This window comes from Synchiropus splendidus, chromosome 2 (assembly GCF_027744825.2).
Source record: "Synchiropus splendidus isolate RoL2022-P1 chromosome 2, RoL_Sspl_1.0, whole genome shotgun sequence".
Lineage (NCBI taxonomy): Eukaryota > Metazoa > Chordata > Actinopteri > Syngnathiformes > Callionymidae > Synchiropus > Synchiropus splendidus.
In genome coordinates, this window is record NC_071335.1 from 15764860 (window position 1) to 15781618 (window position 16759).

General features: G+C 44.2%; 1 protein-coding gene across 4 annotated transcripts; it reads right to left on the reverse strand.

Moving 5' to 3' along the window:
• Positions 1-1453: 1453 nt before the first annotated feature.
• Positions 1454-16071, reverse strand: LOC128753672 (dynamin-2-like). Of its 4 annotated transcripts, none has more exons than XM_053855594.1 (20): positions 15697-16071; positions 12750-12823; positions 12525-12674; positions 12226-12429; positions 11918-12016; positions 10271-10431; positions 10064-10206; positions 9864-9999; positions 9438-9505; positions 7871-8009; positions 6436-6522; positions 6303-6373; positions 6178-6223; positions 5027-5137; positions 4629-4738; positions 4448-4559; positions 4083-4250; positions 3501-3724; positions 2325-2543; positions 1454-2155 (listed from the first exon to the last, which is right to left on the reverse strand). In XM_053855594.1, the coding sequence occupies exons 1-20, from the start codon at positions 15855-15857 to the stop codon at positions 2086-2088; spliced, it is 2553 nt and encodes an 850-aa protein (XP_053711569.1). In that variant the 5' UTR covers positions 15858-16071; the 3' UTR covers positions 1454-2085. The 4 variants fall into 4 exon arrangements, with proteins under 4 accessions (XP_053711569.1, XP_053711571.1, XP_053711570.1 ...); XM_053855596.1 differs by having other exon boundaries at positions 1455-2152; XM_053855595.1 differs by lacking the exon at positions 7871-8009 and adding an exon at positions 8613-8751 and having other exon boundaries at positions 1455-2152.
• Positions 16072-16759: the final 688 nt, after the last annotated feature.

The window sequence follows — 16759 nt, forward strand, 5'->3', positions numbered from 1 at the left end:
GTATGGCTCCATCATTTGATTCAGTCATATACCAAATTCATTGAAAGTGAAAAGTGTGGCTTCTTGTGGCAAATTTTCTTTTACCATTAAACTGTGATTAATTGAGATTCATCACAAATTCTCGAATTATTTAGATTCATGTTTTAACCGAATCCCACCCCTACTATAGATACAGGTATATATAGGTTGTGTTGCTATTACAGCGGGTTAATCTTTGTTGAACAATATGAAAAAACAGCTTTTAAATAAAGAATGTATTATTTATGTTCATCAAACCACAGTTTATTGTGAAACGAGCCATAATTTCTGTTCTGTAATTTTAATGTCCAACTTTCATCATAATTGGAAAAGGGAAACACATTTGCTTACAAAAGCACAAACCAAGTGGTTTCGGCGTCGCCGCAGTAAGTGCTGCAAGAATAAAAGCCCCGTCTATGTTAAAGCCCATCCCCGGGAGAGTGTCCTGCCTCTCACCCAAAATGACAGAAAGCAGGCCTGAGCTGTGTTTTATGGTTATAAATTCAACATCAATCTTACTTTGGCTCTGCAAGTACTACATTTTGAGTTTTAGTACTCCGTTTTGGTTGACTAGTGGGCAAGTACACGTGTCACATGTACTACAAGAAGAGCTGAAAAAAATGTTCACTAGTAGCACAAGACATAATGGTCAACTAGTGCTACTAGTGAACTCAAAAACCTGAACTTGTGCCACTAGTAACCATGTATGTATGCTAATAAATGGCAGGGAAAATTTGAAAATATTTGAACCTATCAGAGAGTGGAATTTCACTATAATACCTGCCCCTCGATTTGCACTAGTAGTACTACTAGTGCAGGTTTAAATTTTACTAGTAGTTCTAGTGAACCAAAAATTGTCCACTGGTGCTGCTAGTTAACATTTTCTGTTGTACCGGAACTACTGGTAAATGTAAATAGTTTAACCAGTGAATTTTTTTGGTATGAGACTATACTACACTATGTGATACAAGTCTACTGCCAGTGTTACTAGTCTTTCTAGCAAAGCTTTAAAATGATCTAGTGATTATTTTCAACATGTACTAGTAACTCAACATTGAACTCGTGAACTCTACTGGTAGTACTGGTGTACTTGCGCATTTGTAAACCAAAACGGAGTACTAGTACTCAAAAATGTAGTACTCGTCGAGCTAAAACAAGTTTGATATCACCCATATCAAATTAATAACCAAATGACTTTCCACAGTGTTTGAAAGCAGAGCTGAAGTACAAATATCTACCGGTAGTGTGACTTGTTAGCGGCACAGTAGTACTTGCGGGGCCCAATTGTGAACCTCTCCTGGCACATGGTTGACCTCAGATTTGATCAACTCACCAGAGACACAACAAGAGTTGACACAAGCTGTCTCTTGCTTACAGCCAGCAGGAGATTCCAGACGTGTAGTGTCTATAGTGGCGCCATTGTTCTGCTCCTGATATGGACGGGGGTCAGCCGTCTCTCAGGACGGAGCCCTGAGCAACTGCCCTGCTCCATGGGTGAATTGTGTAAATGAATGCTTGTCTCTCATACTTGAATCAGAGAATAAAAATATTTGGGATGAAGCTGATAATTCTGCAAAGCAAATAAAAAACCACATTGTTTCTCAACATTTTATTCCTTTTCTTTGTTTTTGATCCTTAATGGCTTCCATGAGATCCGGGTGAATAAGGCCAGCGAGTTTCGTCAGAAACTGAGAATAACAGGAAGTATGACTTTGTAACTGCTTTTCTAATCTATTGGTCCTGACCTTGAATGTGCCCTGACCTTGAGAGGACCTTGTAATAAAATGCACATTGGAAGAAAACATGATGCAGATTTTAAAAAAACTAAGAAAAGTGCAGCTTCTCACTGAGGTGCTTTGTGTGTGATATGTTATCCAGTAAAAATATCTTCACAAAAATGTTAAACATCTGCTGAGGACCCATTGAATCAAAATATTTTATAGTTCAAATCATTAACAGATCAAACGTATCCCTTTTTAATAAAACAGCACTTAGTTGTAGAAAATCATAGTTTTGGACGGATGTGGTTGGTAAAAACTGGAATGGAGAAGCAGACGCTGGGTGCTTCTAGTCAAGCAGGGAGGGCTCTGAGGGGCGGATGATGGTGGGCCGGTTAGGGGCGGCCGGGGGTCTTCTGCTGTGAGCAAAGAGAGGAGACATGGAGGAGGAGAAGAGGAAGGGGATGAGGGGACATGCAGGGCAGAAACATGGTCAGAAAGTCCCAAACCACCGACAGACAGAATTGCTTCTCCGCTAAATCCAAACCGCTATAAGAGAGATACGTCAAAGGAAGTGTGTGTCTTTACCGTGGGATGCCTGGGGGGAGGGCAGGGGGCACACGTGCTGGTCTGGAGGGCACGAGTGGAGCGTTGGGATCTCCTGCGTAAGCACCAGGGGGGCCTGGTCGGGATGGCACCGGTGGGGCTCCGAAGGCCGGGGACGGGTTGAGGGGCGGTGAAGGGCCGGGAGCAGGACCCCGCACTGCTGGGGGTCGAGATGGAGGGGGCGCTGTTGCTGGAGGGACACTGAAACAGAAAGACAGAAATGTTGGTTTTCAATGTACAGTGGTACCTTGGTTTTCGAACGCCCCGGACTTGGAACAAATCGGAGTTCCAACAAAAAATTCGAGATTTTTTTGCTTCGGGTTTGGAACGAAAATCCAGAACTCGAACGCCCCCAAAAAATGCCAAAAAAAACATATACGGACCGATCAGCTGACCCACGTCGCGCTCTGTTATTGTGTATAACGCAGCCTCTGTATGTAGACGTGTCCCGTTAGCTATTTACTGACTGTTTTTTCTTCATATTGAGGTGTAAAACCTTTCCTGTCTCCACACTGGACCGTGGTAGAGTGTCACTCTCGACACCTCCGAGGCTGGAGCGCACACTCCAGGGTTTGATGTCCTGTTGTGGGCTGGAGCTGGGACAGGGATGAGGCGAGTCTGGGACAGAGCGTGACTTGGTTTATGACTTTGTCACAGCCAAACTGCACAGAAGCGCACATTCAGAGCTGGACACGCACCGGGCACCTCTTCACTTCTGGAGAGACGTCACTCACTCGGCAACCCCTCCCACATGCAGCGGCCACACACATAGAGGAACAGCGCACCTGCAGCAGACACTCTACATTCACTCCTAGAAAAGTCTATTTTAAGGCCTGGAACGCATGATTTCTTTTTCCATTCATTGTAATGGGAAAAATCGATTCAGATTTTGAACAAATCACTTCTCGAACCGCCGTCTGGAACAGACTGTGGTCGAGAACCGAGGTACTAATTTTAAATATTTACATCAGTTATGAAGTTATGAACATTTTTTTGCTTCAAAGATGATCTTATTTTTTTGCTTTAAATCCATCCTTTATAGTGTGATAGTGCTTTCACACAGCGGTGTACAGATACAAATGTAAAGAAATATGGGCTCATTTTACGCCAAATAAAGGTGATGTTGTCAGCAGGTCTCTAGTCTGAAGTGTGTGGTACCTCTGCTCTCTGAGCCAGGTGTCGTCCACCGGTGGAGGGACTGGAGTGGAAACGGTGGTGGTGGTGATGTCACCGATGATAACAAGAGCCTCCTTCAGGGCGTGGTACATCCTCAGCATCTCGTCTCTCCTCTGGGCCTGCTCAGCTGACTCCTCCATCAGGCTGCCCTGGTCGCCAGCTGAGTACAGGTAAGTCAGCAGCTCAGAGTGGATGAAGTCTTTCGCCTGCAGAAAGGCAATGCTTTACAAACAGTTCACACATTCATACTACGATGTTTGAAGTCAGTTAGTTGTTCCAACTGAAAAAAAGAAAAACAGACCAGAATAAAGCTGGGTTCAGCATTTACAGACAGCTGGCATGATCTCTTACAAAAGTTGTCCACCTGCTGGATGATTGGTGTATTACAGCTCAGGAACAAAACAAACAGGTTCAGATGTAAAAGATGTTACGCTACAGGCGCAAGAAAGAAAGTCAGAACGGGGGACGGACGGAAGGAAAGAAAGAACCTGGAGGAAGAGATGAGACTAAAAGAAAGAAAGAATGAACAGAAGAAAAATGCTGAACAAGAACACGGAGTCATACGTTGTTTATCATCAGGTGCATGATGGTCTTGGGCATGAGATCTCTGATGGACTTATTGACGATGCTGATGTAGGAGTCCACGAGGTTCCGGATGGTTTCCACCTGCCGCTCCAGCTGAGGGTCCATGGACACGGTGTCACTGGGCACCATGGCCTCATCGTTCTCCACCTGAAGGAGACCACTTTATGAACATGTTTCATCTTCATTCAGACATTGTCATCTGCCTCCTCCACATTATAACCTGTTCCACCTGTTCTCCCGCCTTTCGTCCTTTACCACAAACCTATTATGCCAGCAGTTTCTGCTCAATATTTATGAGTGACAGATCAAACACCTGAGCACGAACAGTCCTCATGAAAACCTACCTGATCCTTCTCTGGGTAAACACCAGCTCGCAGGAAGGAAGCCTTCCAGCTGTCCACGTCCTCCTGACTGTCACACGCCAGCTCGATCTGACGCAGATCTTTGTAGACGTTTCTGGCACAAAATGCGCTGTTAGATGTTTGCAGTCCAAGGCCCAACACGGCGAGTAGGAGGGAGACTCACCTCTGCTCGGTGTTGAAGATGGCAAAGACATGTTTGCTCGACATGAAGCCCTTTTCAATGTCTCTCAGCTTCAGGTTGTCCAGGGGCAGCATGTATTTCTTCTCCTTCTCCTGAGCAAACACACACACTTTGATGAGTGAAACTTGATCTGAAGAAAGGCATTAACAAACCACCTTGACTACTGAACCCAAGACAGTATACAGTAGCTAGCTTGAAAAGGCAGCACTTTCAAAGCACTTCGATCAGATGACCAATGACAAAAAGAGGCCGCCACCTATCCTCACATCAGAAGATTCACAAAGGTGACTAGGCATCATGAAAGCAGACACTCTGAGGTGAGACCCTGTCCTCTGGTAGTGACTTTAACTCTATACTCTAATACTACAGTACTCTCTCACCTCTTCGTCTTTGTACCAGGAAAGAGACTCTGCCGTCAGGACAAACCAGTAGTCCTTGGAGCCCCCCTTCATGATGCTGATGTTGATGGTCAGCCAACCTCTGCGGATCACCTGTCAAACATATTAAACAGTAGCTCATGGAAAAAAATAAACTAGCAAACAAGGAAGACTGCTGGAGCCACACACTCCCAGTCAGCTGGAAGAGGAAACTCCCACAAACCACACAGGTTCCGTTTGAGTCACCAGCTTTGAGCCCATCTCTCCACCAGACTGATGGACAAGAGGGTCAGAAGTGGACGTGCTGGAGCTGAAGTGACTAGACTTTCCTCATTTGGGCCTAGTCACACAACACTTGACTCAAAGAAGAAGTAACTGAATGAGATAGACAGGACTGTTGGAGGAAGGAGAAGGAAGAATCTGGGGGATGGAGACCAGAGAATAATGTAAAAAAGAATTAAGGAAGGAAAGAAATGGCCACAGAGGAAAGAAAGAACTAATGAAGGGGATGAAGGAAGGAACATAAGAAAGCAAGAAAGAAAATAAGAATGAACAAACGGAAGATGAGAAGGAAGTAGGACTGAAAAGGAAAGCTGGGATGGAGAAAGGGATGGAATGAGGGAGTGAATAAAGAAAGAAAGAAAAAAGGAGTGAATGAACAAAGGGGAAGCAAGGAAAATAAAGCACAAAAGGAAGAAGGGAGGGAATGAAGTAAAGAAACAAAGGAAGAAAGAGTAGCAATGTAAGAATGAATGAAGGAAAGGAAGGCAGGAGGGAAAGGAATGGGACAGAAAGAAAGAGGGAAAGAAGATGGGAATGAATGAATGGAAGGAGGGAGGGAATGAAGTAGAGAAAGAAAGAAAGAAAGAAAGAAAGAAAGAAAGAAAGAAAGAAAGAAAGAAAGAAAAAAAGAAAGTAACTGAACAAGACCCCACACCAAGATGTGGTTCACTGACAAAAGCCTCAAAAAGTCCAGGGGTGTTTGGATCCTATTCTGGATTGGTTGAGATGAAGCATAACATGGCATCACAAGGATTAACATACAGGTAGGTTGGTAGAAAAATGCTCAACAACTAACTCCAAACTTCTTTCTGAATCAACTTTAGGTGGAGAGGGAGCGACAAACCTGCCCATCTCTCATGTCTGTCACTAACCTGATTTGGCATCACGCTCTTCTTCGTCTTTGTTCTTTGCTGCGCGCTGTAAGAGAGTCACTTCAGTTTGAGTCGACCAAATGCAGGTTTTAAATCCCATGTTTTTAAAAAAGATCTCTCCATACTTAGCAAACCCAATGAAGTCCTCATGGTTAGTGTTGATGTAGGAGAGTTCGATGTCAATCAGCAGCAGCACCTGTCAAAAGCAGTGTAAACCTCTGAGAATCCATCCACTCATCTCTGTCTTCACACACAAACCTGATCTTTGGTCTTGCTGTCTCTCTCTCTGATGAATGTGGTCACGATCCTCTCAGTCTCTTCCCTCAGTCGTGGGTAGGATCGGAGCTGTAACACACAAGCAGACACACACACACACTGCAGGACCCTCCGTTTCAAACCACATCTAAAACAGTCAGTGCTGGGAGGACAAACATCAGGTGAGAGTGCTCATCACTCAAGCATGCGCCACAAGCTCCCTATCAGCTTGATGATAACACTGCATTATGCAACACAATTTGTCCACTAGTCGATCATAGAAGAGATACAATAAATAAAATAAATAATAATCAACTAGGCAAGAGATACACTTTTGAAAAATACAATTAAATGTAAATATTTAAGGTGACTTATATTGGCATGTAACATTGCGTAAAAGCAAAAATAAATCAGTAAAAAATGAACACAAGACAATTTTTCAAGAAACTTGATCATCATCACTTGAACTTGAAGGACATCACTTTTACTAACAAATAAAAAACATTTTAATCAATTTAAATAAAGTATTTGGCATTATTGCATTCAGAGCTAACAGGTTCGACAACACCCCTTGAGCCAGGTGCTACTCTACTCATCTTCTTCTGTTTTCATCTAGAGCTGCATTCTGTACTCTCCTGGAAGGTGGGCGTGTGCCATCTTGAAACGGGTACTGAAATTTACTGCGATAGACAACCTCAAAAGTGAGACGGCCAGATGGCAGCGTTGATGCGCAAAACCTTCTCAACTGAGGGAGAATCTTTGAAGGTCATGCCTAGTAAACGTTGGCTTTAACTATTAAAGAGTCAGGGGGGATGGAAAGAATGGGAATATACTGGACACTAGAGGTTTGCTGGCTGACCACTGCGCACACCGCATCCAGTGACAGCTAAAGATCAGGCCCCTGAGATAGGTAGAAGAAGGCAGTTTGAACAAAACGTAGCACTATAATACTCAATCCGGCAAAGCGCTGACTCAGCACACTAACCCTCAACATTCAACCTCACCTCGGCTGTAATTTGCGGTGTTACATAATGCAGTGTTGCATAGATGTTTAGAATGTTTAGCCAACTGATTTAAAAGTAGTCCACCAAGCTGATAAAGGAGAAAAAAAAGATGGAGAGGAGAAGGAGTGCTGGGAGTGTCAGAGGTGAAGCAATGAAAGTGGACGTGGGGCTGTTTTTACATGACTCATGGCGTGTCAGTGCTGATCTGGTGAGTGGACTGGGAAGGGATGGGGGATGTCATTATTCGGAGGAGGGGAAGGGCTTTGGGAGTAGGTACAGGGTTCAGAGTCACGCACTTCATTAGCAAGTGTAAATTCGATTAGGAGAGAGGGACATGTTGAAATGAGAACAATCTCCTTGCAATCTCTTTTCCATTTCTGACGTCTTCTTCCGTTCTAAATGATCCTGGCCACATCTCGGCTCTTCCCGTTTACCTTCTCCGTGCACTTCCTGATCAGGGCCACGAGCTCGGTGACGACCAGGTCTACGCATTTGAGACATGGGTCTTTCAGCTTTATGACCTGCTTTTTCACTATGGCTTCGAAGGCCAGGTCGGGGGTGAACAGGCCCGTCCTGTGGTGAGGCGTCGTGGGAGTGGGGTGTTGTGTGCAGGTGAGGGACAGGTTGGGTGATGGAAGTGGAAAAGCCCAGGTTGGATAGGAAGTTTCAGGAAGGATGGAGAGTGAGAGAAAAGTGAAAACAAGCGTTACTCATAGTTGCAAATGCAGGTTAAACTCACTAGGCTCTACTGCAGAGACCAGCAGTGGAAGCGCTGAAGATCAACACGCTGATGATGAAGTGGAGTGCGGACTGCTTTGTTGTACCTCTTTATGCTCTGAACACGCGGGAACATGGAGCAATACTTAGGCGCTCAAATGTTTTCTAGCACTATGGTTGCACATGATACACACAATAGTAGATGATGCGCTTTGGTTTAGTAGTGTGTATACATATAAAATGTGTGCAATTTGGGTCTAAACTTCCACCACTAGTCCCACTGATCCTGCATCGGTTTCGCACTTTGCTGCTGACACAGCATCCACGTCCGCACAGTGCTGCCAGGTTTTTCAGGTCTCATCAGCCCACATCCATACTTGGTGAATAAACAAAGCAAGACTCAAGCGACTGAATGGTGAGCGGCAGTGTGTGGTGGTGCCAGACGCCCTGCAGGGATACCTTCTCGGTGCACTGTCTGACTGTGTTGATGAGCTCCTGGATGACCATGTCGATGCATTTCAGACAAGGCTCTTTCAGCTTAATGATCTGTTTTTTCACTATAGCCTCAAACGCCAAGTCTGGAGTGAACAGGCCCGTCCTGTGAGGCATACAGACGACACATGTGGACGCACACACAGGGTTGGACAACAAGCAGGGGTCAGACAGCTACAGAGGCGAGTGGGCAAGTGAGGGGCTGCCATGGACATTTAAGGTGAAACTGCATGCAGACATAGGAACAGAAAGACACACAGAGACGGGCGAATGTGGCTTTCATGTATTCTATATGGCTCGGACTTAAAAGCACTTACTTATTTATCACAGGAACAAAAAAGATTGATGCAAATAACTCAGGTAACAACTTCCTCTCACAGAGAAGATTTTTCAGTCCACCTATTCCAGGTTTACCACATTAAAAAATGTAATGTCATAACCACAAAATCCATGATGAAGGAGAGCATAGCGTGCACTGGAATATTAGCTGCATTTTGAGCGCTTTAAAGTCAATAAAACGCCTGTCATTTTATCGGCTCAATAGTATGAGCATGACGCTCTTTAGCCTGTAAAAATCCATATATTAGCCGCGTTGTTGCATAAACCGCAAGGTTCAGACCGCCGAGACGAAAGCAGCGGCTTATTACGGTAATTCTTTTGGTCAAGATCCACCTCAAGTATTCATACAGTAAGTTATGACACAGGAGACGACTGGGAATATTTTCAAACGTGTGAGCAAGCACAGACAGACAGACGTGAAGACACAATGACCAATATGTTTGCACAACTTGCCTGACTCCATGGATGTTCTTGATGGCGTAACTGATCTCTTTCCGCAGCTCCTTCTCATCAAACTCCATCTGAAACACAACAACAAGCTGCTGTCTCGGTACTTTGAGAACAAACTCTTACAAAAATAAAGTCTTAATGCTAATGGAGACAGTGCTCATCATGTGATCTGGGTGTTTTTTTAAGCCACAAATCTGATTTATTAAGATCAGTTCAATTCAGAAACTGGTGTTGGATTTACTCTGAGAGAGGTTAGGTAGGACATTTGAAAACCTTAAATACAATCATTTTCTTTACTTCTGTTCCAAACCCTTTTCGAATCACATTGATTTAATAGTTTACAATGTATTTGCAAAAACTGAAAATAACCGAAATATTGATCTTCCACTCATTGCTCAACAGTTTGGCTGGGCAGACATCGCTCATTACCTTCACCAGCTCGAAGGGAAATCGCTCATGAAAGATCCGGTTAATCTTTGCTCCCCCAGAGAGGTTGGACGTGTCCACCTGGTCCCCAGAACCCTCGATGCACTTCTCAAAGTCCACCCCAAACTGCTGCACCATCCTGCAGGAGGAAGCATCATTTAGTTCTGGTCCTAACAGGTTTCAGCATCCATGTTGACACTGACTGAAGCAAGGCCTTGGTTTTCCGTGTCGGGTCATCGGGACGGAAGTTTTTGAATTCCTCCACTTCCTTCTCCAAGGACAGCAGCTGGCTCTGCAGTTTGCTGCGCAGCCCCGGCAAGGTGTCGCGGATGTGGTTGGTCAGTTGCTACAAACGTATGGAATTTGTATGACAGTAGAATGTACTTTTTTTGCGACTGCGCGATTCAAACCTGGTTCAGAGACTTCTGCAGATGTGGAGTGCCCAGGCGCTCTGCGATGTGTCTGTACGCAGGATGTGACAGGAAGAACTTTCTCTCTGCAGCCAAAGCAGCTCGGATGTCCTTTTTCCCGTCTATGTCCTTTTGACTACGGTTCACCACACCGATGTAACCTGGCAAAGTGGGTCATCAGGTCAATAAGCACAGTAGATTCCTCTGGGCCTTAATGGATTTTATAAATACTACATCTTTTTTCACTTTTCATTATGAATGTTATTATATTTTTCAAGTATCAAGAATATTTTGCAATAATATTTGTTTATTGTAAATATGCATTTATTTGTCTAATGTCCATACTTTTCTGGCTTTTATTAATTTATGTTGTTTATTATGCAATATGTGGCTGCTTTGTGTGGAAGTGTTTCAGGTAATGGAGCTTCACCGTATGGGAATATAAGGAAAATGCAATACATTGAATATGCACGGTATCAGCCAAACCATATCAGATAGATGCAAAATGCTGACCAGACTAAGTGAACTCCAAAGGAGGAAACGTTATCAGACACATGCTGTAGCAACCGTTGAGTAACAGGATGCACCATGCCGATGTTTGAAACCTCAGAAAACTCACAGATGAAACTCAAACTACGTCTTGACATCATGGGCGAGGCGATGCAGCAGCACAGACGAGGAGATGAACCACACTTATAAAGGACGGTTCCCCAAAAAGAAGTGTTTCGCCTAACAAGATGGGCAAAGTCAACCCGCTTTCCATGAAATGCAATGGTCGTTCTGCCTACAAAGAAGTGCTGACCAACGCAGACCTGGTTGTCCTGGAACTGTGACAAAGCAACCAACACACATTGCATAAAGGAAGACAAGCTATGAACATCATGGTCACTCTACAAGATCTACCCCTGCGAACGAGCCTAGACGTAAATGCTGACCCAGAGCTCTGTATGAATCTCTTTGATTGATTAAACATATTGCGCTTGAAACTAAGTTGCCATTTGTAAGAATATGTAAAGGAACACGCGGAGTACTCGACAGGAAGTCAGAACGTGCAGAGTCCGCACCAACAGTACGCTCCGCACTCATGTTCATACTCTCTGCTCTGTATAAGAGCAGGTCCTGGTGGCTGTCATTGGCTGACTTCAGCTGTCAACCAACGGCAAACTTGTAAGGAGATTTGTGGTTGGCTGGTCTTAGCTGCACATTGAAGGGCGGGTGACGCTCGCAGCTCCCTCAGCTGTACATTGTAGGAGGAGCCGGCGAAGATTTGATGTCGTTTTTGTGATGTTAATATCATGAATGTTTTTCATTTTTATATATATTATGTTTGCTTTTGTTCAGGGATTCCTCCATGTTTGTTGTTGTTGTTGTTAGCCACGTGTCTTGTGCATCAGTGTGATCAGTGGACCAGGAACTCCTGCACTTACAGAGGTTCCCTGTTGTCTGGAGAGTAACTGTCAATTAAATTAAATTATTATCATTATTTTGTAATTAATTAATCATAATAATGGTGTAATTTATTAAACAGAATTAAGTCATTAAAGTCCCACCATGACAATATAAATGATATATATATAGAGAGCGCTCAGCCCCACATCAGTATGAATGAGTGTTCACATTAAAAAGGACCTGTGTTCATGACCTCACCTCTTCTGAGGGGCAACAGTTTGTTCTCCAGGATTTCTCGTGCATCTGTGCCTTCGTCCATCAAGTCCAGCTTGGTGATGACACCAATAGTTCGCAGACCTACGGAAACATGGTTTTGAATATCATAAATACAAGGACTTTTAGGAAGCAAAACAGTGGTTGTAAACACATGTCTTCAATAGCACAAACAACAAGATGAATAAAGGGAAGAAATGTGATCCACTGTTAGTCAAACAAATCAGTGGTCAGTGGAACAGAGGTTCAATCCGTAAAACTAGAACCTGAGATCACAACAACACACCACTGACCCTCAGGGTCCACCTCCTTGGCAATCTTGAGAGCGTCTGAGTTAGCCAGGTCAGTGTTGGCCGGAGTGACCGCCAGAATGAGACAGCTCTCTTTGGTGATGAACTGCAGCAGCATGTCTCTGATCTGGTGCTCTATGTCCACCGGCTGGTCTCCCACGGCCACTTTGGTCATCCCTGGCAGGTCAATCAGGGTCAGGTTCAACACTGAAAGGTCAGAAACAGAGGGGGGCAGGGGGTACGTACGCACGTTAGAAACTATGGGAAGCGGAGGTCACTGCTTCTGTGTGTATTCACGTCACCATTTGGGGAGTAAACTCTGAGATTAATAGGAATCGGAGAGATGCCCTTGTTGGAGCCTGTGAGTCGGTCAGTCTCCGCTTCAATCTCAAGGCGAACTTCATCAAAGTCCACAAACTTACGACCCTTGCAGTGTAGAAACTCTGCATACTCTGAAATGGAAGGGCAGATCAGTGAAACCTTGTTTGAACATGTTGGTCATCAGCTAGTAGTTACGCTTAACTGACCAGCTTTGCTGTTAACCAGCTGCAGAATGAGGGGACGGCGAGTGACGATACCGGAGCCTCTGGGCAAGAAGTCCCTGAAAGAGACAGAAGGAAGGTTTAACATGCGTGATGGTTAATCACGCCACAGAATTTAGAAATAAAAACCTCTTTGCCACCATTTCCTGCCAAGACAGAACAGTAATTTCAGGCATCAGTAAAGCTTCTTTAAGATGAATCTACCTGTAGCTCTATTGCAGGGTGGTCCAGGGGCCAATATTTGGAAGTTGCAGGGTCATTACTGCTATTTATTGACAGGTCTATAACCCAGACTTGTTCAACAGAAAATAGTCAAAACAGAATTTTTGTTATTTAATTCATAATTCACTAGTTCATAACAGCCTTTAATAAGTAATAATAATGGAAACACCTTACAGCTTTTTTTTTTAGCTTTAAGGTGTTTCCATTATTTCGTGTGGTCCAAGTTGGTACTTTAATTTCAGCATTTCCTATACCATTATTTGGTACGACTCACTTGGGCGTGCAGAAGGGGTCCGAACACGGCAGTCATGTGACCACAGGGAAAAATGGGAACATACTTTTTTCCCGTACTGGAATAAAGTGTAATTGCACATCCACACATGGCAAATGGATGCAAAAACAATGTTAATAAAGTTATTCTCTATTGAAAGTTGATCTATACTAATTTCTTTTTTCTTTTATTTAGTGCTAACAAGGACAACAATGTTATGCAGAGGTGTGCTGAAAATAATTTTATAGACAGTACTACAGTACTATTCACAGAAGCCGCAGAGAGTTGTGGGGTGCAAAACGTTCACTTCTTCCTGGGGGGGCGCAACAGAAAATTATTGAGAAACATAGGAATACGGTCCTGCTGCATGTGACACACCCACAACGCCACTGACGGGAGAGAGCGAGCAAACAATACCAAAAACGACTTAAATCACCCAGCGTTTCTTGTACTCATCATGGAGGATAGTGAAGTTTGATTCACCAGCAGGCATGAATTATGCAAATCGGTAACGTGATTTTATCATTCACAATCTGACGTCGTCACATGGCAATTGAGAGTTTGACTCACAGGAACAATATCAAACATGAACCACGGAAAACAACTCCCCATTTTATACAACAAAAGGACAGCGCCCCGCTTTGTCTGACAACGGGACACCTTCCAGAATCACACTCATCCTCGTAGAACTCAGTACATGTGTTGAAAGCCTTCTGTGGAAACATGTGACTCACCACTAAGGACTGAAGTTATTTGGAATCTACACGAACGGAAAGAGTGCAAATGATGAAGGAAGTTGCGTGTTCGCTTTCATTCAATCTGAATCTGCCCCACCGCAAATACTTAGACCAGATAAAAAAAAGAAAAGAAAGATCAATGATCAATGAAAGAAAAAAGTGCAACGATTGAACAATGCTGAGTAATATGATGTAAAGGTTACAAACAAACTCAAAAAAGGTGGTTATCACCAGCTCACACATCCATGAATGAACCCTGAGATAAAAAGGCGAAGCAACAAGGAGTGTTTGCATTATTGATATGAGCCATCGCCTTCCAGCCGTATTCATTATTAACAGGGTCCACAGAAACAAACACGTCCATCTGAGTCACTGTGTGATCCACATGAACCGGTCAATGGCTGTGATCAGTTCCAGGTCAGTGACCAGACATCTGTGGGTGAGTTTATAACACGTCTGCTGGCGGAAAGTGCAGCAAAAAACTCGGCATAAGTTCACAGAACAACACGCCCGCAGACACACGAGCCCACTGCCAGTTATCCACTGCTGACAGAGCATTCAGGAAGTTACACAACAATGAATCTCATCCTCTTCCTGCTCTACATCCCCTGAGACATAAGAAAGCAACAGATACATTCTGTGTTTGTGAAATACTATGTAATCCATTAAACTATGTTGGATTGTTTGAAAATGACGTTTTGAACGTTTAAACTCCACACATCAGACAGACGCTCAGGTTCACCTTAAAAAAGACGTGACCAGCGGCGCAGATTGATTCACCCCTGTGGGGACCAAATCACTCACGCAAATCTGAGCTGCTTTTGTGAACAGTGAGACGATTATCAGACATGCAAAGAGCCAAGACGGGAGTCTTGGTGGGTCTCTGGTACCCAGTGTGTCATCCACACATGACAGTGCAGCTGGTGACATCACTGATGACCCTGGCACAAACATATGAATGGCCCCACTGTCTCCTCCAGCCACTGCATGGAACTAGGAGACAAAAGGCAGCAAAAAAGGAAACTTGCAGACTCCATCGATGTGAGGACGTCGACAGAAACACTCTTGAGTCAAAGATGAAGATGAATGAAAAGCGGATTGCGTGTCCAGAGTTTGGAAGTGGCACGTTTTCGAAAGGTTACTTTGCCATGAATGAGGATCAACAAGTGCTCATTCAAATTCCTTCAAGCTCTTTCTGCAGCCTCACAAGTTGCCATTGTGAAGCTCAGACTCCTGCCATTCTCCTCAGGTCGCTACTACGTTCCCTCACAATGGCCACATAGAACCTTGAACCTCACCTTGAAGAAAGAACCTTTGTCTTGACCTACGAGACGAGAGGCTTGTAAACAACGCATTTATAAGCTGGGCAACAAGGAAATGTCAGCCTTTGTAAATATTTGACAGAACACTCGAACGTGGGAGTCAGAGCTGCCTCCACTTTGTGCTGACAACGCAACTCCGGGATACTTTTCCCCAAAACACTGCGCTTTAGAACTAAATTGCTCCTGTCACAGCTGCTCCGTGCGTCGAATCCGTAACTGTTGTTGGCGAATAACTTGGAAGCGCGGCTGCTTAGCTGGCGACTTTTACGCCGAAACCTGGTTCCGGTCCAAACCCAAGCGGCATATGGAAACGTTACTTCTCACACAAACTTGTGGGGCATGTCACACGGAGCGACGAGCGTATATATAAAGGCTACAACCTTCCCACGAAGTTCTCCAGCACGGAGCTCTTCCCCGCACTCTGCCCGCCGACAACCGCTATCTGGGGCAGGTCCAAGTTGCAGCTCTGGCCGATGGAGCTGAAGGCGTCCTGGAGTTTGTTAATAAGGGGAATGAGGTCTTCCATCCCCCGGTTCCCCATAGCGGCACTCCGGCTGCTCCTCCGAGCGGTGTCCTACTGTCCAGTCGGCTTGGAAAAACACACCCCACAGCTCTGCCAGTGTATGGAAAACGCTTGCTCTGTCCAAGTTTGTAGCCACTCGCTTTAGTACAGGGTCTACGCTGGGTATCAATGACACACTTTCGTTAGGCAGCAGACATAAGTGGAAACATTTAAGTGACAAAAGTTCTGTCATCATCCGGTGAGGCGACACCCACCCCACTCCCCGCCCACATTGACTTCCCACACTCCTACTGGTCAAGTGTCATGTCCATCGCATTTCAACGGAGTGGGTGGAGCTTAAAAAGAGCTCGGCTGTTGCGTTTAAAAATTATATTTTCTAGCTATTTTTACTGATAATAATAATTATTACTGTGGCGACCTGGGTGAATTGTGTCGCAAAGGACTGCGGGTAGTGAATTCTTGTGTAAATATAAGTGTTTTAATGCAGGTAAAATAATAGAAAGGTGTAGTCGTTGGGTAATTTGAATGTTAATTTAGGATTCAAGTAATGTAAAAGTTTGGACCATGACTGAAACGGTGGGTGATGTAAAGACCTTCGCTCTGTTTAAGTGGTTCAACTTTGAATACACGGTTATTATGCTGATTGAGATGACTGCTTCCTTGGCGACATCATCCTTACATTATTATTTCAATATAATAATTTATAATAAATAGTTGACGGTATCTACTTGTTTAAGTTTGCAGTTTGTGGCTGATTTATGTCTATCGTGACCTTAGGTACATCTTTAATGTATACTCTATGTCTTTAATGTCTCTCTTCTATTTCTATTCTATTCTATTATACAGTGGTACCTCGGTTCTCGACCACAATCCGTTCCAGACGGCGGTTCGAGAAGTAATTTGTTCGAAATCTGAAACGA